The sequence below is a fragment of the Lineus longissimus genome, chromosome 5 (genome assembly GCF_910592395.1).
Source record: "Lineus longissimus chromosome 5, tnLinLong1.2, whole genome shotgun sequence".
Classification (NCBI taxonomy): domain Eukaryota; kingdom Metazoa; phylum Nemertea; class Pilidiophora; order Heteronemertea; family Lineidae; genus Lineus; species Lineus longissimus.
Window position 1 is genome coordinate 12,746,886 of NC_088312.1, and position 24,412 is coordinate 12,771,297.

A 24,412-nucleotide genomic window follows, 5' to 3' on the forward strand; every position below is an offset into this window, starting at 1 on the left:
GAAGACAAGTACGTATACATATCATCAATTATTTTTTCTCTTGTTAATTCATAAATATACCTTTGTAATGAAAATTATCATCCCAACAACAAGATGGTAGCCAAGGAACTGAATTCTGAATTTCCTTGATATTGCACAACTGCATGCCTTGGCACAACTTCTGGCCTTTTCCTTCCCTTTATGTCCCCATCACATGTGCCTGATGTGCTATGCAAGTCATGCCCTTCAATAAATTTGATTCATCAGTAGGCCTACTATGCGGCTGCCTTTCTAAACATGCCAAACGCACTCGAAATACATGAGTTTGATCCATAATAGTACAGATGGTGACACTTATTAATTTCCTTATTTTCTAAAGGCAAATTGGTTGCAGATAGATTATGGATGAAACATTTTGGTAATAATTTCAAATACATCGCATTATCTTGATTGTCAAATCGAGACCGCTGGCCCAAGAACGAGTATGAACGATACAGTAGAACCTCCCTTAGCGGACACATCTCTATTAAGGACAGCACTCGTCAGTCCCGAGGATGTCCTTAATAGAGAGGTTCTACTGTACATGTAAATCAAGGCTTTTGATGCAATTATTCCGACAGAAAATAATTTAGTCAGTTGATTTCATCAACTAATCAACGGTTTCAATGTTTCAGTCTATTTGAATATAAAGTCAAACTTGTATGTTCGCATTTGTTATTGATCATCACGTAGCTGCAGCCTGAGGTTGTTGGCGGTCCGAGCGTGGATGTAAATCCGGCAGAATCTGGCAAGATGTGATAATGTCGATCTTGTCCTCGAGATGGAACAGGTCATTCGTCAGTAACCTCATATTGTTGGAGACATCCTGCAACAGAGACAAGCAACATGTAAATTGCGGTTCGCCATAAATTTAGACATCTTAGAAGTAGTCATTCATGTTGATGTAACTACATGTACTGCTGAGCTTGATTGGGGCACTCAAATTGATGTAACTACTGTTATGCTCAATTGGGGGCACTCAAGTTGATGTATAAACTACTGCTGTGCTGGATTGAGGCACTCAAGTTGGTATAACCACTGTTATGCTTGATTGAGGCACTCAAGTTGGTATAACTACTGCTATGCTTGATTGAGGCACTCAAGTTGATGTAAACTACATGTACTGCTATGCTTGATTGGGTTACTCAAATTGATGTAACTACTGTTATGCTCAATTGGGGGCACTCAAATTGATGTATAAACTACTGCTGTGCTGGATTGGGGCACTCAAGTTGGTATAACCACTGTTATGCTTGATTGAGGCACTCAAGTTGGTATAACTACTGCTATGCTTGATTGAGGCACTCAAGTTGATGTAAACTACATGTACTGCTATGCTGGATTGGGGCACTCAAATTGATGTAACTACTGTTATGCTTGATTGGGGGCACTTAAGTTTATGTATAAACTACTGCTGTGCTTGATTGGGGCACTCAAGTTGGTGTAACTACTGTTGTTCTTGATTGAGGCACTCAAGTTGGTATAACTACTGCTATGATTGATTGAGGCACTCAAGTTGGTGTATAAACTACTGCTGTGCTTGATTGATGATTGAGGCACTCAAGTTGGTATAACTACTGTTATGCTTGATTGGGGCACTCAGGTTGATGTAACTACTGCTGTGCTTGATAGGGTCCCCGTGTGGATCCTGGGTTTCACGAGGCTGTCATAGACGTATGAGAGGTGGTATGTCCTATTGTCTCTGTTGATGGAAGCTGTAGGGTAGGGTACTACTGAGTAGTTCAACTGGTGAGGTTGTTGAAAACTTCGTCTAAAGGTAGGAACCTTTTTTGGATCTATCATTGAAATTAACTTTCAATCAAATGTATTATCAGAGATCTGATGAAGCTGTTTAGTCATCGAAATAATCTCACTCGGGTGTTTTAGAATTAATCACTAACCTGTATAGCACTTTGTGATTTGATAAGCTGCTGCGTGGTATTTTTCAGCTCTTTCCCAGCTCTAAGGTATGCTTGACTTTTCATGATCACCAGGTTCCTACGAAGGCTTATATTTCTCTCCTCTGGTAAAAAAAGGAACTGATCAACACCAAAGTCAATCAGTTGACCACAAACATGCATTAAACGAAATGAACAAAGATATTAAGGGTGAATTCATAAAGAGTCAGTGTTTTCCTGAACAAGTGATATATAGTAAGCTGTGGGTACACTCCGGATGCAGTGGACCGGCCTCGTTCCTCACCCTAACCACTGCAAAATGTTGTGGGCTTTCTGGGGGCTTTGTACCGATGACCACAACGAATGGGCGGGTGAATGCGGTGCTGATAGTTTATCAACTGGCTGGCAGGGGCGCTGTAGCTGGATTAACACTTTGTGATTAATTTTCGCTAATTAGCACAAATAAAGTTTAAAGTGTCAGCTTGTGTAACATGAGATTTTATAGTACAAAGATTTTTGCATTCAATCATTTTGTTTGTTGTTTATTCACATGTAGGTCGACTAACAATACAACGCATACAATGCATACGTAGACCATCTAAACCATGGGAGAAATGCATGGGAATGAAGTGTATAAATATCAGCTACGCCATGATGTATGCCAAAGCGGGACATGTCGAGCATTCTGATTCGGTAACAGAAAATGCCCTTACAGTTTCATTACAGCAATGCCCATTGGCTAATCGTCCCTTTGGCTAATTCCCACAATTTGTGGCAGTCCATAAAGAGACCAAATTAGGATGACGCAATACTACCTAGGGAGTCTAGTTGTGGGCCGACTCCAAAAAAGCTGTCTTCCGACTTCCGTGACAACATTTTTAGGTGCAGAGTGAAAATGCATCACATAAAAGCTCTTCCATCAACTTGGGTGTTTTTGAACAATGAGGTAACTTTGAACACCCGGCAACAGATTTTTCTCGGCATAAAAATTCATTTGGGGGAGGGGGGGGGGGTCAAAGTTACCCCATTGCTCAAAGTTACCCTGATGTGACGTGACTGAAGTCTACTTACTAAGTTTTCTGTGAAGCAAGCTGGAAAACAAACAATGATAATAGCTAAAGATACAGTTCCACAACATGCAAAAGGCACATGACAATCTCTCACTAGCTATTTACATCAACGAAAAACCTTTCAATCACATCACTAGGGAGAGTGTTTGCTTTCCTTAATTTAGGCATATTCACATTGATTTCGTCATGTTCATGCCAAACACTGGTCATTGTCTTTTGCACCAAACATTTGTATTTTTTAGCGTCATCATGAGACTGACTTGATGTCTGAGGTCACTTTTTCGTTGTTAAGGAGCAGATTTGACCATTCTCCAGAAACCACTTCAAGAGGTTAAAAAAGCCCGGGCCACAAATACGTTTAAGTGTAATTTTGAGCCCCCATGGGGGACTATAGGTAGTAGGATGGGGTTAAATTGGCTGACTAATATGCACAGTAACGGCACTGGGTCATGTTGAATTCACCATTAAATATATTCCTCGTACAAGCGTGAATAGGTTTGACATCATTAAAGATGGGGAGACCCCTATTGGCGACTTTGTCTTAACTTTATCTTGCCTACTTAACCGCTGCCTATAGTGTCCCTTTAAAGGGTGTGTATTTAGTGCAACTGGGAAGCTTGCTCAAGGGCTGTTGCATCAGTTTGAAGGTCTTCTCCTTTTAATTCTGCTGCCGCTTGTAGTATTGACTAGTTCATATCACTTTTCTTAAAATCTTAGTTCAAATGGCAAAATGATTCACACTTATTTTTTGGGGGGGAGAGGGCTCAATGGTACAGAACTTACGTATCATACTTGACCTGGTCCCTAATGCTGCAACTTGTCTGCCTCATTGGTGATCCTTCCCCTGTTTCATCATCTGGCGTCGGCTCAGTTGCATTCTCATCTCCAACACCAGCTGCATCAACTGGAGTGTGAACAAAGGAAATATGAGGAACCTCGGAGCCAAGCAGTTACATCCGGAGGAACTCAGGTGTTACTGTTCACTTCTCTAGCATTGGACACAAACCTGGGAGACATTTTCCCCCATTGGCTGAAGAAAGGTGCAAAAACGAAATGTGCCCCAATCAGTGTGTCACTTTTTCTCATTCTAGGACTTTTATCAGTGTTGCAGCAAATATATTCAAACTCGCATTTCCATTGGAGACAAGACCACCATTGAATATTCATAGGTTGGAGGTTCCAGACCTATCAATTAGACGCGAGTATGTTTTTAACTGTCAAGTGCATATTTGGAGAGGTATTGAAAAGATATTTGGTGTGGCAAGTCTACAGATATATAGAAATTATTTGATGAAAAAATTAATTTCGAATTTTGCTAATTTGGCAATAGGGGTGTGTTTTGAGATTTTTCTGCCAGTTGGCTGAAAAGAGTTGAAATATCAACGTCTGCCCAATTTGTCAATTATCAAAAAATTTCTGTGGTCAACTACCAGTTTACTTTTCACCATTTACTTGCCCGACTGCCCGGAATATCATATCAAAATTTCAGATTCACAACCCCATGTAGTATTTGATGCAACGAGGTCAGACATTGACAATTTACCTGCTACAGCTAAAAGGCTTAAAAAATCAATGGTGGTCTTGTCTCCATTTGTTTTTATCTTACTGGCAGAGAGCAGTAAATAACCTTGGAGCTAGAATTCCTGAGTGCCCATTCCCATTCATTACATAAGTACTGGAACCGAGGCTGTTGATTTAAAGGCCTACGCCGTTGTTTAAACATTTTGAATTTGTAATTCACTAATTGAATCAAAAAATTTCCAATTGCGGAAATATGAACTAACTATGAATTTCAACATTGTCGTTGTGTAGGCTCTACAAATACTATGAATACGAAGTTTAAACAAATTTGTATTCATAATAACTGCACTACGGCATTGCGTATTAGAGGATTTCTATCTAACTGGACCATCAATTATTACGAACGGCGTACCCATTTAAAGCTGATGTTCACCTGTACTTCAGCCAATGGCACAACAAAGGAGGGAAATGTCTCTGGGTTTTGTGAGCAGGGCTGGTGAAGCAACATTGACCCTTGATTTCATCAGGAGACACTGAAGCTGCTAGCAGGTACGCTAGTCTAGATGCATGTACTTAAAACAACATAATACAGGGGCTTGTTATAAACCGCGAGATGCAGAATACGAAATCGTGAGATGCCAACCTCGGTGGTGCACAAATCACCAGCCCATTGTCAATGGGTCAGTGATCATGAGTTACACTTTGTAATCACACATGCATGTACAAGAGAACCTTTCTATTAAGGACACCCTCTGGACTGAGAAGTGCTGTTCATAGTAGAGAGGTGTCCTGATTAGAGATATCAAATTGAATGAAAACAACCAATTGGGATCAAAACTAGCGTCCTTAGCCAAGAAGGTGTCCTTGATAGAGAGGTGTCCGCTAATAAGGGAGGCTCCAAGTGAGTATCTCGTATCCAGTATGAAGATCAGATGAAGACATGCAAGATGTTAACCTCTTGAATCCCGGTGACCGACCAGTCGGTCATTTTAAAATAACGTTTTTCCCCAACGACCGACAGGTCAGTCCAAGTGATATTTTTATTCCCTTGACCTGGGACGCTAGTTTATTGTATGTTTCAGCGTGTTTGATGTACAGTAGGGTCAGTTAGAGCATACCTAGGTACATGGCGCCTTGGTACCAGACTTTGGCGGTTGTATGCGGGCGCTATACATCGTGAAAGTCAGACCCAATTTCGCAACCACGTGACCACCCTAGGATCCTGGTATTTTCAAGTTTTGGGATTCAAGAAGTTAATGGCCACTTTTGCATACCTTTCAAGGGTGGTAGGTCATCAGTTGCCATATCATCTCCATCTGATTCTGACGCCTCACCCCTTACACTTACTGCCATTGGACACGTTGGACCATCGGCCTGGAACTAAGAGATACTGATTGATTAAAACGAAATGGCTAGGGGCCATGTGCTCACCTGTTGTCAATAACACTTGACAGGAATAGGATAATTGGTATAAGAGTAGCCTAATCCTCGATCGCAGTGCAGACACAATGCCATGCGCTTTCTACTCTTTCAGTGTCAGTAGTCGGGCATAACAACCAGATGAAAAGGCATGCTCAAGGCTAGGCCTACAACGTTTGATTGCACATTTGCAGCGCTCTGGTTGGGCGCTTTTTTCCTACCGCTACCGGATACCGGTACAATCTGCACGAAGGGTATGGATTTAAACAGGCATGACAAGCCAGGATTTGTTGAAATATCGACAGGCGATGTATATTGAAAACTACTGGTTAGGGTTGCGGTTGTATAATATTTGACCCATTTGGCTTCCCATAGATTCAGAAACTAAGAATATAGGGCAGTCACTCACAGTCATATTCTGAGCAATATTAGCAACCTCTTCGTCAACATCCGACTCTGATGCCTCCCCTGCAATAAGGGCTTGGTCCTTCTCCATCGTCAATGCCACAAAAAATCTGTTGTTTTTCAAAATATGATAATAGGTGCAACTACTGTCGTGTTGTTGTCTACTTCCGTCAACTTACATTCTGGCGTTTCATTTTTATGGGGCGCCATCAGACAAAATTAAAATGTTAAAAAACCAATGTCGTTGTATTAGCATTTACGACTAGGCCTATCATGATAGACTTTGATTCATCCAAAAAGGAATAAGATAACGTAGGCCTATATTTACGAAAATGATAGTTTTTGAATTATCAAGAATTGTTGTTATGAAATTGTCGTTGCAATTTCTCTGTTAGCTCATTTGCTAGGCTATTTCATTGTATTTCCGGCCTCGATTTTCTGATACGTTTTTCGATAAAAAACTCAGTTAAATGGCTCCCAAGAAGGCACGACGAGATAGAAAATACTCTTCTAGTCCCGAATACCATCACAGATCAAAAAAACATCGGCATCGATCCAGATCGTCCAGTGAAGAACGGGTAATACTGGTTGAAAGTGACCATATTTTTGTTGTGTAGCAGCACGTACAAATCCAATGCATAACATAAAACCATGTAACAATAACATACACACAGTTACTGTACACTGCATGCATGATGTTGATGATGCATGTTGTGTGTAATGACTCGTGCTGCGAAAAAAATTTCGACCTTTTCACAAGCAGCGTATCCTAAGTTTACGAAGACATGATATATGCCTGCAGAAAACCTATTTTTGATTGATGCTCTCTTGCGAGTGGTAGAATTTGGTACCGGTAAGTTTTTCCACGACCACACGCACATCACCGGCTTATCTTGTCTGTATAATACTTGTTACGATAAACAGTGTAACATCCCAAGTGTACAACACTTCACCTTTGTAGAAGAGAATTGATAAAGAAGGTGAAATATACTTTAAGTGGACGAGCAAAGACTGAGCGCCATCGGCAATCAAGTGTGTGCACTGCAGGCCCATCCTCGCCATGCCGACTCACTTCCACCCTTGAAATTGGCAACGTCCCTCAGACTACGCTATTTGTATTTCCTCATTGCTGTTTACAACCGTTTTCATGTTCTCAGAGTCAGAGTCGACGTCACCGCCATAATGAGAGCAGCCCAGAAAGCGATGATGGTCATCGTCACAAGAGTCGTCACAACAAAGGTCACAGACATGACAGAAGAGATAAAAGGGATCACAAGTTTGAGGTGAGACAGAGTTGATTTTTTTATGGGGTACACTGTTCATAATTACTGGCATGACAGGGTTTCCGTCAGAGGGGGGGATTCATCCCCCCTAAAATATTTCAAGGGGGATATCCCCCCTTAATTTTGAGCACAAAAGTTTGTTTGACTGTCAAATGAGTAATTTTTATGATTTGATATGTAAAATAAGAGCATTTGGGAGCCAACTGTAGCGGTTATAGGGCCAAAAAACGTCTCATTATCATTTACCTTTTTTAAGAAAAAAAAAATTTTAGAAAAATTTTTTTTTGTTTGCTCCCCCTCAAATTTAATCCTGGCGGAAACTCTTCATGACCAGTGGTCCTGGAAAATAGAAATTTTTGCAGTTAAACACAATACCGTAGTGCAGTTATTACATTGTATGCATACGAATTTGCTGAAACTTGGTATTTGTAATATTTGTAATGTCTTCACAACCGCAATACTGACATTTTTATCTAGTACGTATAATTCACCCAATTGAAAATCTTCAAATTCAATAACAAAGTACTGTCATTTTGTTTAACGAACGACGTAGGCCTTTAAAATTGCACAATTTTTCTGAAACTCTCCCTTTGGGTAGAAGCCAAGTTCCGGGAAGATGCCTTCAAAGCCACCTTTAGGCATACGGGCATAGGGTAACTTCAAAAAGTAATGTGCCCTCAAACATGGTACATGTGATTAGACCTCAAGATACATGTAGACATGAAATATTCCATTAGATTTTGAGAAAGATGAATGGAACTTCGATTTCCCTCCGCCCTCCTCCTCCTTTTTCTCTACCCAAACAATAGAAAGATCAAATCTTCTATCATTCTTGTATTGTTCGGGACTCCTGTCCATTATAGTCTGATCAGAGTCTGATCAGTCCGACTCCTTATGGCGAGCTGGTGATTCTTTCCTACTGTTGCAAGAAATCAGAATGTTATTTTTGAATATTTTTGATATATCTGAGAAAACAATCTAAATATGTTTTCTGTTACCATGTACCCAAATATTGATGGTCTTCTTTTATGGATGACTTGATTAGGTTTGAGTGTATAATTATTGAGCTGACAAACATGATCAGATGTTAAATGTGGTCGAATCCTATTTTTTTCAGAACGTACGAGTGAAACGAGAGCCTACTGATGCTGAAGAGCGGCAACGCTACGATGATCGAAGACGAGAAAATCGTAGGAATCGACCTCAAAATCCATTTACTGCTGACAGCCATAATGAAAGATACGGGAGACAGGATGCCGCGGCCGGGAGTGCTGAGCCTCCGCAGCCTAAGGAAGAACCAGACTTTGCTCTTTCGGGAAAATTGACCGAGGATACTAACACATATCGTGGTGTAGTAATCAAATACAATCAGCCACCTGAAGCTAGGAAACCGCGGAAACGGTGGCGTTTGTATCCATTCAAAGGGGACCAGGCTCTCCCGATGTTGCCAGTGCATAGGCATAGTGCATATCTTTTGGGTAGGGAGCGCCTAATAGCTGACATTCCAGTTGACCATCCGTCGTGCTCAAAACAACACGCGGTACTCCAGTATCGTTTGGTAGATTATGAACGTGACGACGGAACGATGGGCCGCCAGGTCCGGCCTTATGTTATAGATCTCGGTTCCACCAATGGCACATATGTGAACAATCAGCGCATTGAAGCGCAGAGATATGTGCAACTCATTGAGAAGGACGTCCTGAAGTTTGGTTATAGCACACGCGAGTACGTCCTCTTGCATGAGAAAAGTGACTTTGCAGAGATTGATGACTATGACTGAGTTTGGGCTTCTTTGGTACAGTCTAGCTCATATTAAATATCAACACCTACTTCATACAATATTTCGCCAACTAATGAACCAAATTCAATGCGGTTTTTAGCATATTGTCAGAAATTTTGTTTTCTTATCATACATTATAGCAGGAATGTGATTGCATAAGTTTTTCATTATGTAATCGGCCATTTAAAAAACCCTCACTCAAAAACTTTTTTATTTCGAAATTTTTTTTAAAGTCTTTTCTTTTCAATGATAAAATACAAAGTTCCAAGAATCTTGGTATTTAGTTCATTAAAATCGACCAATCAGAACTCTAGATATGGCAATTTTAAGAGAGCGCACTTAGATCAAAACAGTAGGCGTGAATTGGTGTGTTCTATTGTTGGAATGGCAAACCATTGTGTTGTCTACACAGTGCGTCCCATAAAATTGCATTTATTTTGTTATATCTCCACCACCGCTTGTTCGATTTTCAGAAAATAAAACTAAATATCTTAGAATGGTGTGCGCTGTCATTTTAGGGAGATTTTTTTCAAAAAAAATTAGAAATTAAACTATTTTTGGAAGGGTTTTTTAAATGAACGATTATATAATGAAAAACCTGTTTCATTACATTTCTGCCATAATGGATGATCAAAAAACTAAATTTCTAACAATATGCTGAAAACCGCATTGCATTTCGTGCATTAGTGTGGGAGATATCGTTTGAAGTACATGTAGGTGGTGATATCAATATGAGCTAGACTGTACATTTTGTGGTTTTTGTTTTTCTGTAAACCTTTGGCCAGGCCTCTCAATGACACCATCGAATGCACACTGTTTAGCGTTGTCTGCGCCAAAATGAGATGTGCCCAAAATTGAGTGGCAAAACCCCCCTAAAAAATTGTAATTTTTTACCTTTATTTTGGAAGTTATCATAAATCAGGTTCATCTCCAACATGATTTTTCCAAAAAAACAAAAACTTTGCAGCGGAAGACGGACGTTTGGTGCAGACACATTGAAATCACATCAAAATGAAGGAAAGCAGTGTGTGCCTCAAGACGATGTGAAAAAGATGGATGAAAATTGTAAGCCTACTAGGCTTCATGAAGACTATTATCACGGTTGTCAATCTCAACCACATGGTTCTGTCATCGTAACAAAATCACTAACGACGTGCAATTTATGATTAAAGAAAGGTTATCCCGCCATGCGAAAATCCTTCTCAGAATCCGTGTTCTCTGCACTAAATTTCTTCGGTCAGTCAGGTGCTGTGCTGTTTATGACACCATTCAATAATTTTAGTTTGGGTATCTGGGTGTTAAAACAGAGAAACTATAACACCAACTCAAAGAATCTGTTCGGGTGCTAACTTTTTTGTTCGGGTTGTAAAATGGAAAAATAATTTGTCCTGGTGCTTTGCTTGGACAAAAAAGGATGGTAGAGAACCCTATTTTCATAGGCTTTAAAAGTTTGTCCCCAATCTTTCTACATGTATTCCTTCTGTACATGTATAATCAGTCTGAACAGGGATGGATTTCCATACAATGTAGCATTTGATGTGCATGACCATATTAATGACCATACACAAAGTACTCACAGTTTTTAATTAAAATTTATTATCTTTATTATAGCATTACTGCATTGGCAGGCAAGTAACTTCGACTGTCTTATGATCCGGGATCTCAACTGAATCTTAATTATAGGCATCATGTGAAAATTTGGTACAGGTTTTTAGGGGTGGGTGAAGGGGAGGGGCAACCTGCATGTTCCTGCTTCAAATGCTTAATTCAATTGATTTCTAGGCAATGTGCTTGATGTAAATGATAACAAACCCTCTCATTGGTCAATGGCTTCGGCAATCATCGGAAATATCCGAACCAAACCAAACGACGGGTAAATAGCACTTCCCTTTAAAGGGACAAAACAGGCAGCAGCTAGGCAGGCAAGATAAAGTTACACAAATTCGCCAATAGGGGTCTCTCACATCTCACAGTACGTCGAAATGATTCATGCTTGTACGAGGAATGTGAGGAATCTGACATGACCCAGGGCCCTTACTGTGTATATTAGTCAGCTGAATATGGCCAAATAAGCCCCTCTGCTCCTGCCTATAGTCCCCCTTTAAGAGCACAGATTACTAATTTTCACAATCATAGTCTCAGTCTGCTACAAAATTGTGCTGCACTTTAAAATAGGGTTACCGATCATGGACCAGGTATGAATACGTTGAGGTGGAACACTGCATGTACATTTCTTGGTTGTTTCTGTGTTGAAAGATTATATAGCATAGCAGTATATATAAAGCAGGAAACAAGATTTCTAAAGACTAATTGGAGATGCATGTACATGATATACCTAGCCTTTGCGATTTAAGTTTTTTTCTCTCGATTTTCACGTGTTTCATCTCTGCCAAGTCTCATCAAAATAGCTCATGCGATGGGAAGTGAGAGACACTCCTGATTAAATTTAAGTCTAGCTGCTGATCATCTTCAGTGTTTACTCAGTACAAAGACAAGTAAGGCCTTGATTAGATAAAAAGGGAATGAGAGCAAATTTGTATCAGTTTTCTCCACACCCTTGCCTCTCCCCCTGCCCCCCCCCCCCCCCCCACGGGTCCAATTTCTGCCCCCCCCCCCTTAAAAATGGTCGCCCCCCCCTAAAAATGGCCGTTTGGGAAAATGACCACTTTATTCGTTTTATCCACCTTGAAATGCTATATTATGACCCCCAAATGCCTTTAGAATACTTCTGAAATGCTTCTGAAGTCCTAGTTGAAATCTTCAAAATATGACCTTCTAACAAGAATTTGCCAGAACAATTTTCCCAGTGTGCACATAAACGAGGCGAAAACAGAAAAAAACTTTAGGTTACCCCACTCTCAACTCAAGTGAAAGGATGTGGAAAACACTGGTGTATGTAGCTGTGTTCCTTTTTATGACGTGCATACCAGGAGGTATCTTATCATTCGAAATATCAATTGATGTAATACAGTAGAACCTCTCTATTAAGGACACCCTCGGTACTGACAAGTGCTGTCCTTAATAGAGAGGTGTCCTGATTAGAGAGGTCAAATTGAATGGAAACAACCAATTTGGGACCAAAACTAGTGTCCTTAATAGAGAGGTGTCCACTAAAACAGAGGTTCCACTGTAATTACATCACGCCGGAGAATCAATCATCTGCTTGCTGAGGATTAGGCAGGCCTTCCAACTTGTCGAGTTGGCATCCACCGTTGAAAGAAGAGATTTTCTGTACTTTTGGAAAACTGTTGTCATGGTTGTTGGTTGCATTGAAATTACATTGTTTTCATCTGGTAAATCTGATCTTCGAGCAAATATGGAGAAAGATGCACCGTCAGTTTATCCCGTGGGTCGCTAACAGATTGCTAAATACAGATGTACTGATTTTGTGCATGAACTACATAGTAAGCTAAGTGGTTAGTGTACCAAAACAATGCCGTGTATTATTGTTGCTGAAAATGTTACCAGATGGATGCAGGTATAAAATTTTGTTAAATTTACAAATAAGCTTGCCTATTGGCTGCATAACTTTCCCAGCACTATGGGCAAGTTCTTGGGCTACCAATCCACAGGCAAAGTTAAGAGCTCAATAACCCCACAGCCCCCAAATCGACTGACATACACCCACCCACTGACAACACAGGTATTCTATACTTTTACATGTGTTGTCAGTGAGGGGGGGTGGTGTTTATCAGTCAATGTAGGCTGGGGGGGGGGCAATTGAGCTTTTAATTTCACGCGTCTGTGGTCCATCCTACCACCAGTGGTTTTCAAGATACTCCCTCTCTCATGACGTAGGAGTATCGAACACCTGAATCTCGGGATGAGGTGTGCCGTGAATAGTCAAAATTAAGAAAATATGTTGGTCAGTTCAGGAACTTATTCATCAGGGTTTACATGTAGGCATAAAATCGCCAGTTGGGTGTGTTCCCCTGAAGGGTCTACTATTTTTCTATTTGAACAATGTAAATACTCTAGACTCACTGATCTAAGACATGTTCAAATTTGAGGCATGACTGCCCCCAGTATGATATGCATGGAAGAGACAAGACCACTAATGAATATTCATAGGTTGGAGGGTCGAGGCCTATCAATTAGACGAGTGCATGTTTTTAACTCTCAAGTACATATTTGGAGAGGTATTGAAAAAATATTTGCTGTGGCAAGTCTACAGATATAAAGAAATTTTTTGATGAAAAAATTAATTTCGAATTTTGCTAATTGGATAATAATGTTTTGAGTTTTTTCTGCCAGTTGGCTGAAAAGAGTGGAAATATCAAAGTCTGTCTAATTTGTCGATTATCGAAAAATTTCCGTGGTCAACTACCAGTTTATTTTTCACCATTTACTTGCCCGACTGTCCGGAATAACATAATCTATATTTCAGATTCACAACCCCACGCAGTATGATTTGATGCGGTCAAACATTGACAATTTAACTGCTAAAAGGCTTAAAAAATCAATTGTGGTCTTGTCTCCATTTACACTACATTTTGGGTCAATTTAGTGAAAAATTTGAATGTGCTCAAATCACTCTAATTCATTTAGAATATTGTATTGCTGATGATTTAAGGTCAAAACAAGCTAAAATAATGAGAAAAAAACTTAATTTGACCCAAATATGAGTCAACCTAGCCCCGGTCTAAGTTTGGTTTCATTTTTACAAGTCTTGTTGTGTTGCCATTCATTTTGTAATTTCTTTGAAACTACTTAGGCCTTGATTCTGAAAGTTGTTCCCTAAGCAGCAAAGATATTCCTAAATCACATCCTAAATTTTCAGCTCCATAGCTTGCTTATTCTGGCCAGGGCTGGTCTTTGAATTTGGTACTGTTGGCTGCAAAATCATGACTTTTTGTCGATTTTGTCCTCTATCGTCGCTTTTGGCACAGTTGTACCACTCTTGGAAATGTCTCTCATTTCTCCAAAAATGTCCAGATATGACTTTCCTTTGTTGGAGAGTTGTGGGAAGTCATCTACATTAGTTTGAAAAAAATCTCAGAATGTTAACCCCTGAAATCTACCTTCATTGAGACAAGACCACTAATGAATATTCATAGGTTGGAGGGTCGAGGCCTATCAATTAGACGAGTGTATGTTTTTAACTCTCAAGTACATATTTGGAGAGGTATTGAAAAAATATTTGCTGTGGCAAGTCTACAGATATAAAGAAATTATTTGATGAAAAAATTAATTTCGAATTTTGCTAATTGGGTAATAGGGGGCGTGTTTTGAGTTTTTTCTGCCAGTTGGCTGAAAAGAATGGAAATATTAAAGTCTGTCTAATTTGTCGATTATCGAAAAATTTCCGTGGTCAACTACCAGTTTATTTTTCACCATTTACTTGCCCGACTGTCCGGAATAACATAATCTAAATTTCAGATTCACAACCCCACGCAGTATTTGATGCGTCGCGGTCAAACATTGACAATTTAACTGCTAAAAGGCTTAAAAAATCAATTGTGGTCTTGTCTCTGAACAGGCCATGGTCCATTCATAATGATTGGCTCATACTTGTTGGTCTTCAGGTTGTCGTGAATTAATGGACAGTGGTTCGCATTGGGAATGAACTAATCTCTTATGACCTAACCACTAATACTTCTATCAGTGGTTATTGTGTGGTTATAAATCAGTTTCCCTGTCTATTAGCCTGAGCCTATTGACAATGAATCTTCAATAAAAGAAATCGCCTTGATGATAAAGTGAAATCTTTAAGGCCCTGCCATCTGAACTCTTACAATGAAATTGATGCAAAGGGGAAAGGCATAAACCATTTAACAAATTGGTGTCGCCCACCCATTGGCCATCCTGAATGAATAATGTTGAAAGGCACCCAACGACGAGCACATAAGATCTAAGAGGGCTTGGCGTCCACATCCAAAAACATTCTTATATCGGTGAGTCTAGAGTATTTATGTAAATAAATGATAAAAATCGATATTTCACTTCATGTTATTTTTAGCATCCACATTAGTCTCGACCATAGTTCGGACAAAACTATCGAAGTCAGCAGCAGGTTTTAAAAATAAAAATAGGCAAGGCCACTGCTTCTTGGCCTATAAATGCTCATCATGACCTATGCCATATCATTCAACAGGTGCCTTTTATCCTGCCCCAATCGCTTTCCTGCCAATTAACAAAATCACCAGACAAAAAGATGTATCGGGCAACAGTAACCACGCTATATTGAGCAACGTCACACTTACCCAAGGTCCACATGGAGAAACAAATTACGCGTACGAACTAAAAGGAGCCGTTTCTTCTCACATTACGATTAAGCATACATCAGCACTGGACATTGGATTGAAGGGGACACTGACAATTGCTGCTTTCATAAGACCTAAACGTCTTCCCAGGGCCCCTATTTTAGAATTTAAAACTGGCAGGGCCACACGAACTCTCCATATTTGGATCATCGACGGGCTGATGTACTTTGCTGACCGCGCAAACTTATTAAGTTCGACTGCGTTTCAAAGTATCAGACCAATACCTAACAAGTGGCAGTTTTTTGCAGGTCACTCAAAATATTATTTGGTTTCTTGATAGCAAAAGTGCTGTGAAGAACTGTGGTGTTTCCACTGGGTCAACACGAATACCGATATAATTATCGGAAAATCGGACAGAGAATCATGCAAGGGTGGCTTCTGCTGTTTTATGCTATTCAACGTGGCTTTGAGAGTTGTTGACATGAAACGGGCCAAAGATTATTGCCTGGCCAGATTTGGTGAGTAAACATACATGTATTTCAGTTCTGTAGAAGTCTTTTTCTCGGTGACGGGGCCAACGCCTCCCTCCCCTGAAGTCACCAAATATGTCACCTATGCCAGATTATCTCAAGAGCATTTTGCCACCCAAACAAAAAGTTAGCTCTCCTTTCACGACAGGCGGCATAAGCGTAAGAATGTAGGTAATAAAGGCACTGGAAAAAAAGGCACTGGAAAAAAAGGCACTAGGTAAAAAAGCACTGGAAAAAAGGCACTACGTAAAAAAGGCACTAGGTTAAAACGGCACTGAAAAAAAGGCACCAGGAAAAAAAGGCACTGGGTAAAAAAGGCAATGGAAAAATGGCACCAGAAAAAATATATGGGAAATCTCTGAGAAATATCAACTACATAAATAAAAAATAAAAATAAAAGTTTCCATGTGCATTTCTATGTGTAGTTTTTTTCTACATCAACAGATACTGGGTGGTCCAAAAAAACGGAACAGCCTATTTTCAGTACCCTCCGACAAGAAAAACTAGCTTGGATAGGCAGGGAATCCTTATAAAAAATGATACAAAGATCATCCGATTTGGTCCAGTAGTTTAATCAAATTAGATTCAGGGTTCCCTCACCAATAACCTATTTCTACAAGATACAATAGTTTATCACAAGAGTGGCTATTGACATCTAGCAAAACATTCTTGATGAGTCTCATTGCAGTTTTATTGGCGAGAAAGACTTGGAAGCACATTACACATAGCACATTACACATATAGAAATGCACGGGGGGGGGGGGGCACCCCAAATGAATTTTTCACCTAGAGATTTCCTGGTGCCTCTTTTTCCAGTGCCTTTTTTACCTAGTATAGTGATTTCCTGGTGCCTTTTTTCCAGTGTCTTTTTACCTAGTGCCTTTTTTACCCAGTGCCTTTTTTCCTAGTGCCTTTTTTACCTAGTGCCTTTTTCCAGTGCCTTTTTTACTTAGTGCCTTTTTTCCGTACCTTTTTTTCCAGTGCCTTTTTTTCCAGTGCCTTTATTACCGTCTACCTAAGCGTAAGACAAGGCTGGGGCGGTGCGATTATGTTGGCTCATATTACACAGTGTACAAACGAGCGTGGCTATATCTCCCGGAAGAAGAGTCCATTGATTACATTATTTTGTTACGAAAGGGTATTTCGATGCAAATCGGTGATAACGCAATCTATGATAGGACAATGCAGCATAAGAGGAGCCTTGGACGAAAAATGTATTCTGTTCTTCAAACAACTCTCCGCAATGTCCGAGAAGTCACTGCCGCTCAAAGTATTTGAACTTCGCTATAACTTACTGTGTCAAGGGGAAAACAACGCTCAACTAGGTTTCATTCCTTACTTATGCGCTACATTAGATAAATATGGTATCCGTCACATTCTTGAAAGTTTCATAAGCAGTGGAACATTTTGTTTACCTGAATTGCCGCCTGGCCAGACGCTTAAATCACTGATTAAGATATCCATTCTCAATCACGAGAACATTGCTTTCAAAGAAGACTGTAGAAAAACTCTCAAAATTGAGAAATCATTGGACTATTCTTCACTCATCTGGCTTGCAGCTTAAGAATATCCATGCATCAAGAGACATTTTGCTTTCCTCGCGAGATTGAACACACTTACCATTCTCTCAGAGCCGACACAGTACCCTAGATGCTCTAAGTCCTTCACTGACCCACATGTACATTTCTTCTGTTGTTGTCCCGACTTCAGTGCAAATCGTGAACTCAGTATTTTGGCAACGTGTGGAAAACAAATGTAATGTATATGTTAACGCCGCTCTTTGGAATATGGGTGATTGCGAACTTTCCAAAACGCTGCTCGGTCGGCAGCTAGATGGACTGGATTACACCGACAATATGACATTGCTAAGAATTGTAGCTGAAAGCTGGCTGGTCAACGCGCGATCATCTACATGATCTAATCATGTTCGACATACAGTATAGGCCTCTCATTGTAATACCGCACTGCGTCAGACTATATGATACCAATCTGTACATATTTTACTTGCACTTTTACTTGTTGTTACACCACCTTGTTCTCATATTTTGTTGTCTTCTAACTAAAAGAGGAATTAACAGATATATATTAAAATATGCACTTGTCCCCCCTATACAACAAAAAAATGGGCCATTGGAAATTACTATCTGATGACGCGCTTGTACACACTGTATTAGTATCTCCTAGGAAAATCTAATGATCATGTGCGAAGTTATGATCACCCGCGGCCGCCGTGAGCTTTAAGATTTTCTTATGTTTGTTCTTCGACAACGATAGATGGTGTGCGATATGTGCTGTACAACACTGAAGGGAGAATACCAGACGGGAAAAGACTCATCGCGAACCATACGGCAGATGAACTCGAATGCCTTACTGTTTGCAGCGTGGTAGTTAGCTGCATATCCATCTCATTTTCCATGACTAGCAAAGTATGCCTGCTATATATCGAAAACAAACTTCAGGGAGGTTTCGATTGCACTAGAAGCCGATGTAGGGAGCTCTGTCTATTTGCGCGAGGCCAGAGATTAAAACATGGTATGGACAAGGGTATTTGTATTACCAATTGGCAGGTTTCGCAACCCTTACGGAGAGCTACGGACGACAAATTACGTATATGTACAATATCGCAGAGCATGCTCTGCACAAAACAGTGAACTCTTCACTGTCTCCATTTTCCGCTTACACAGTAGACAGTTCACAGTTGGCCAGATGCTTTCGCCGTCTATTATCCGCTTCTTGAACTAACAATGAGTGGGCCCATACGTGAGACAAAAAGTTACCAGATTGTGACTCGTGGCTGTGAATGATAGGACCGCGACCCATGATTACTGCCAAACTTCATACGTGAGACAAAAAGTTACCAGATTGTGACTCGTGGCTGTGAATGATAGGACCCCGACCCATGATCACTGCCAAACTTTATATGTGAGACAAAAAGTTACCAGATTGTGACTCGAGGCTGTGAATGATGGGACCCCGACCCATGATCACTGCCAAACTTTATATGTGAGACAAAAAGTTACCAGATTGTGACTCGTGGCTGTGAATGATAGGACCCCGACCCATGATCACTGCCAAACTTCATACGTGAGACAAAAAGTTACCAGATTGTGACTCGTGGCTGTGAATGATAGGACCCCGACCCATGATCATTGCCAAAATTCATACTTGAGACAAAAATTTACCAGATTGTGACTGGCGGCTGGGAATGATAGGACCCCGACCCATGATCACTGCCAAACTTCATACGTGAGACAAAAAGTTACCAGATTGTGACTCGTGGCTGTGAATGATACGACCCCGACCCATGATCATTGCCAAAATTCATACTTGAGACAAAAATTTACCAGATTGTGACTGGCGGCTGGGAATGAGAGGACCTAACTGCCCCAACCCCTCATACTCATAGGGGAAAAAGGTCTCTAATTGTGACATGTTGTTGGAAATGATACCGCCTGTAGCCGCCCATCCTCACTGCTAAAATGAAATTAAAGAGTCAAAATGTCAAATTCAAATTGATTTATTGATTGATCATCTATTCGGCTACAGTCAAAAACTGTATATATAGTACAAATTAAAAACACGTGGTCATTCAACAATATTCCAGAATATTCAATGATATTCTTCGTTGCGCAGAGAATGTGCGCAAAAGCAAACACACAGTAGAATGTTCACTGTTTAATGCGATATCGACAGCAGTGAAATGCTCTACTGTTGTATAGTAGAGAGTACGTTGAATATCGACGACTTCTTAAAGATATCCCTGGTTCTCTCATTCAACTTGCAGAAAAACATTTTCCATGATTACGAGCGTCACGTAATTGAATTAACACTGTACTCGACAGGTCTTCGCAGTTCGTACTTCATCGTCGGTAGGGGCTGCAAAACCTGCCTGTTTAGCCTGAGACCTACAGTGGTAAAAATATACGACCCCTTGGGTTTCCTAGAATATCCTCATCACAACAAGGAAATTGCTAAGTATGTTCGATATCCTCAGTATGCTGGAAGTAATCAATATATGACAGGGGCCAGTTTAGAGTAGCTCCTTTGACCTGCGAATGGGTGATTAGCTTGCCTATAGGAGAGGTGGACAACCCTCACAGACAGAGATTGTTCCTGATTTCCCAGGCCGCAGATCGGCATAGAATAGGCTCTGGTTCTTGACCAGGGATTTTTGAAAATAACTGGTCAAATTTATCCTGTGCCTTATAACCACATTTGCAACGGCCAGATCCAAGACCGATCACAATGATATTTTGAAAATTACCCTGGCTGCTCAAATCCACTACCGACCACCTAATATATTGGGTGATTTCAAAGTTGGTTTTGGTTTTAGTGTTGGGTGTTAGTGTCAGTTTATTCTTAATTTCTACCCCAAAAAACCTACGTCTTGATAAGACCAATTCGAGGTTTTAGTTTAACACCAACACCTGGTTTTATCTAAACACCTAAAACCTGGGCTGAAACTAAGAAGAGGTTTTATTCTGCAGATAAAACTAACGCCAAGATGGACAGAGATAAAACCTCGGGAAAAAACAAACATGCATGTTGTTGTCGTTGTTACTGTTGTTTCCCTATTGTAACCGCTTCCGATCTTGCCTGACAAGAATTTTAGCAGACGCCTCAAATAAAAATTGTCAAAACATTGAAAACATTTGTCAGAAATACAAATTTGGTCGTCTTCTTTCACGTCCATCATCATTCCCATCAGCGTTCAAAATACCAGCAACTACTCCTTGAAATGGTACCAACAACATGATTGTTTTCCCTTCTTAACACCAACACCAACTTTTTAACCAAGTTTTAAGCTAAAACCGGACATAATGCTAAAACCAACAAAGACCGACTTTGAAATAGGATAAAACTTAAACCCACTTCATTTCAATGCTGGTTTAATCAGGGGTTTTGCTGTTCCATTTAGTTTTAAAACTAAATCTAAAAACTGACTTTGAAATCACCAATTGTGAGAATAACCCTGGTCAAATTTATCCCGGTTCTATATGAACTGAAATATTCCCCAATCCCGTCTTTGATAAATCCCAGTCAATTTATCAGGCGGTCGGTGTAGAACTTTATAAAGTCCTAAATGGAATGACCAAGGAACAAATTATTCTATTATACGCTTTAATCTCTGAGTTTTAGACGGTCATGGCCTCTATAGAACAATACACCATACTCTTAGGGCCGGACACTATTTCCAGTCTGTAGTTTTTTACCGGTGGGCTGCAAACATTCAATATGACAGCCAATTATATTGATCAATGGTTATAGGAAGACAAGGGGCCAGGGCCAGTAATTCCTGCAGTCAGGGTGATGATTATTGAAGTTACGTAAGTCCATGTAAATGGTTAACCAATCCAGAGTCTTTCAAATGAATTTATTTTATCTAATCGATTATGGAATCGTTTTCTTGTGAGGGAAATCCAATAAAGGGCACTTTCGTGTCAAATGTCATTATTGTTGTCTGCCATCTTGCTTTGACCACGTTCTTCTGGTAAGATGCACGCAATGCGATGGATTTTGTGGGTAGGCCTAGCAGGCACCCTGATGATCTTAACGTATGGAATGGAGCATGGAGATGATGTTGACAGCCCTGACCCTGATACCACTACTGATGATGATCATGATGGTGATGATGATGATGATGATGATGTAGATGATGCTAACCAGGCTGTACCTGGTGCATGTAGGCACCAGAAAAGCTACAGTCTCAATCAGAAGATTGACCTTATCGAGACATACCAATTGGGGCATGCTATAGGATTACATCATGCTGAAACTGCGACATCCTTTGCTAGACACCACCGCATAGCACCGCAGACATTTAGACGTTGGATAAGCACACAGGATGACTTGTTTGCCCTCAGAGATAGATCAACTCAAGACCATAGAAGACGGAGGAGACAACGGCAACACGGCACGGATGCACAGGTAGTGTTTCAACAAGCATTATATTCCTCGCTAAATGAATTTCCTTCTTTGTTGGCCTACACCGACCGGAATAAGTCCGCTTCTGTGTCATGGACGGAAGAATAAGTCGCATTATACATCAAAGCGACTGACCCTGACCATGCCTTTAACAATGGGACCTTTATTCCTAGGACTAACATTTCGTTCATACCTGTGGTTATCGCCAATCAATATTTCCAAAGATGTTAAACGTGTTAGCTTTTTTATTTCAGCATAGTGGCCCGAAATGGACAACAATTTGAACACCTGGTTCCTTGAGCGCCGAAGACTTGGTTTCCCTGTTTCCGGTGAGGATATTAAAGGGCAAGCTGGAAGAGAATTTCGGCAATGGTGGGCAGAGCTTCCGAACGAAACGAAGGCCGAAAGACAAGAACAGAGACCCCTGCGATATTTTTTCCATGCATCTGCACATTGGCTTAGCAACTTTATGGAAAGGTGAGCTTTATTCCGCTGTTGCATGGATCGGCCTTAACGTTCGGAATGGATTGTATTCGGTGAATTTTAACAATATGCAAATTCCATTTCAGGAAACAAATCAGCTATCGAAGGAAGACCAACGATTCAAGGGGGTTACCTGACAATGCCCAGGCTTTAGTTGCCGACTACCGGGGAGATTTTGCCGACCTCATCAGAGACGCTGATTTTGATGTCATTATGAACATGAATGAGACGTTCGTGTTGTTTGATATGGTGCCAAGATCGACAATGGAAGCGACTGGATCCCAGAATGTTGACATTAGATCATCCAAAGGCAACCCCAAACTTGGATGCAGGGTGACTCTAATAGTTACGACAGACGGACGAAAAGGACGAGCCGAGCTCAACTTCAGAGGCTTGGCACCAGATGGTGACGTCATTCGGCAGCTTCAGGCGGATGCTCCAGACAATGTGCGAGTGAGTATTGGCATAGAATACAAGTCCGTGGTTGTAGTACAGGACATGTACCTGACGTCATCAGTGTTGTCATTGACGGTCAGACATTCTAGTTAATGGTAGTATTTTTTAGGAAAATCAGAACTTCTATGACCAAAATTGTTGTAGGTTTGTCATGGATGCAACCAAAACATTGTGCGTGTCTGACTGTTCAGAAAAGTAATGTAAATGTTCATACTTGTTGTTTGCTTTTCCAGGTAACTGGTAGTCCACGGGGTTGGGCACGACACCAATCGCTAATCGAGTGGTTGCAGGCTCTGATTGTGCCATTTGTAGCAGGGGCCACGTTCCTGTTACTTTTAGACAGGTATCCGGCGCATCGAAATCAGCAATTTCGTGATGCAATCACCGCAGAGAATGGGACAGACATTTTTATCCCAGGACGATGTACTTCGCTGCTGCAGCCCTTGGACTTAACCGTAAACAGGAGCTTCAAGTGTCACCTGAGGACCATTTGGAAAGTGTGGAAAATCGGCCACACCGATGATCAAGGACATTGGGTGATTTCACAATCCAGTGTGTGTTAGGTGTTGGGTGTTAGTGTTACTGATCTGTAACAGATCTGTTAACAGATTCGCTAATCTGGGCTCCTCAAACGGTGCTCAGATTCAACAGGCTGTTAACAGGGTGTTGAGAAAAAATTTTTTTTTAGATTACCTGGTAATCATTCAATGAAACTGCATGTGTACAAATCACTGCTACTGTGGCATCACAACTTTTTCCATTGCGACCACAAAAATAAGCATTTCCTGCATGGTCCGGCCTTTGAATGCGAATGATGACCCCATCAATAAACAGAATCACACGTCTAACGCGAACCTCAACATCCTCAAGATCCTGAGCAAGTTCATCGAATTCATCTGGTCCTGGTAGAGATATGTGCTGCGGGGCGATGTCCATGAAGAATGATACAACCTGTCGAATATCGGCAAATGATGTGGAGGTTGCACGACCAAATGCAAATCCGACCACCCTGTAGTACCCCCCAGACGACACATAATGCAAAAATGTCTCTATCATTTTTCTGGATACGTCATGGCGAGCCTGTCCTCTGTCTCTCCAGGCATGAAATTCATCCGCCAGCTCCTCCACTTGGGACTCTATTAGCCTCATGTGTTTCTCTGTAGGCTCTGTGCTGGTAGCTGCTGTCCTCACATGATTTTCTTCCCTGTTGATGGCTATGGCTTGGAGAAATGGCTCGAACATCATTTTGACAAAGAAAGCAAATTTCTTCACTTCTAAAGAAAATGGCCGCTAACAGAACACCGAGTTGTGAAATCATGACGGTGTTGCACCTCCTTAACCTCTAGAGGTTAGTGTTGAAAGATTTTCCTAAAGTTTGTATTGGTCAAGTAAAGTGCAAGGTACTTATCTACATTGAAACA

At 40.7% G+C, this 24,412-nt stretch overlaps 2 protein-coding genes across 2 annotated transcripts; one reads left to right on the forward strand and one right to left on the reverse strand.

The window, feature by feature from the left end:
• Positions 1-13: 13 nt before the first annotated feature.
• Positions 14-6,513, reverse strand: LOC135487492 (biogenesis of lysosome-related organelles complex 1 subunit 3-like). The gene is made up of 6 exons (XM_064771191.1): positions 6,336-6,513; positions 5,782-5,887; positions 3,770-3,890; positions 2,988-3,007; positions 1,920-2,041; positions 14-844 (listed from the first exon to the last, which is right to left on the reverse strand). Exons 1-6 carry the CDS (start codon positions 6,420-6,422, stop codon positions 704-706), a joined length of 597 nt encoding a protein of 198 aa, XP_064627261.1. The 5' UTR covers positions 6,423-6,513; the 3' UTR covers positions 14-703.
• Positions 6,514-6,742: 229 nt separating this feature from the next.
• Positions 6,743-11,860, forward strand: LOC135487491 (smad nuclear-interacting protein 1-like). Its single transcript, XM_064771190.1, has 3 exons — positions 6,743-6,909; positions 7,489-7,614; positions 8,732-11,860. Exons 1-3 carry the CDS (start codon positions 6,802-6,804, stop codon positions 9,392-9,394), a joined length of 897 nt encoding a protein of 298 aa, XP_064627260.1. The 5' UTR covers positions 6,743-6,801; the 3' UTR covers positions 9,395-11,860.
• The last annotated feature ends 12,552 nt before the right edge of the window (positions 11,861-24,412 follow it).

Excerpts from the sequence above, each read along its gene's own strand:
- LOC135487492 (XM_064771191.1), bottom strand. The coding sequence starts at position 6,422 with ATGGAGAAGGACCAAGCCCTTATTGCAGGGGAGGCATCAGAGTCGGAT. Across the intron at positions 3,891-5,781 it reads TGACCTACCACCCTTGAAAG|TTGATGCAGCTGGTGTTGGA; the intron begins GTATGCAAAAGT and ends TTCACACTCCAG. Across the intron at positions 3,008-3,769 it reads GACCAGGTCAAGTATGATAC|CTTGCTTCACAGAAAACTTA; the intron begins GTAAGTTCTGTA and ends TTTGTTTTCCAG.
- LOC135487491 (XM_064771190.1), top strand. The coding sequence starts at position 6,802 with ATGGCTCCCAAGAAGGCACGACGAGATAGAAAATACTCTTCTAGTCCC. Across the intron at positions 6,910-7,488 it reads GATCGTCCAGTGAAGAACGG|AGTCAGAGTCGACGTCACCG; the intron begins GTAATACTGGTT and ends TCATGTTCTCAG. Across the intron at positions 7,615-8,731 it reads AAAGGGATCACAAGTTTGAG|AACGTACGAGTGAAACGAGA; the intron begins GTGAGACAGAGT and ends TATTTTTTTCAG.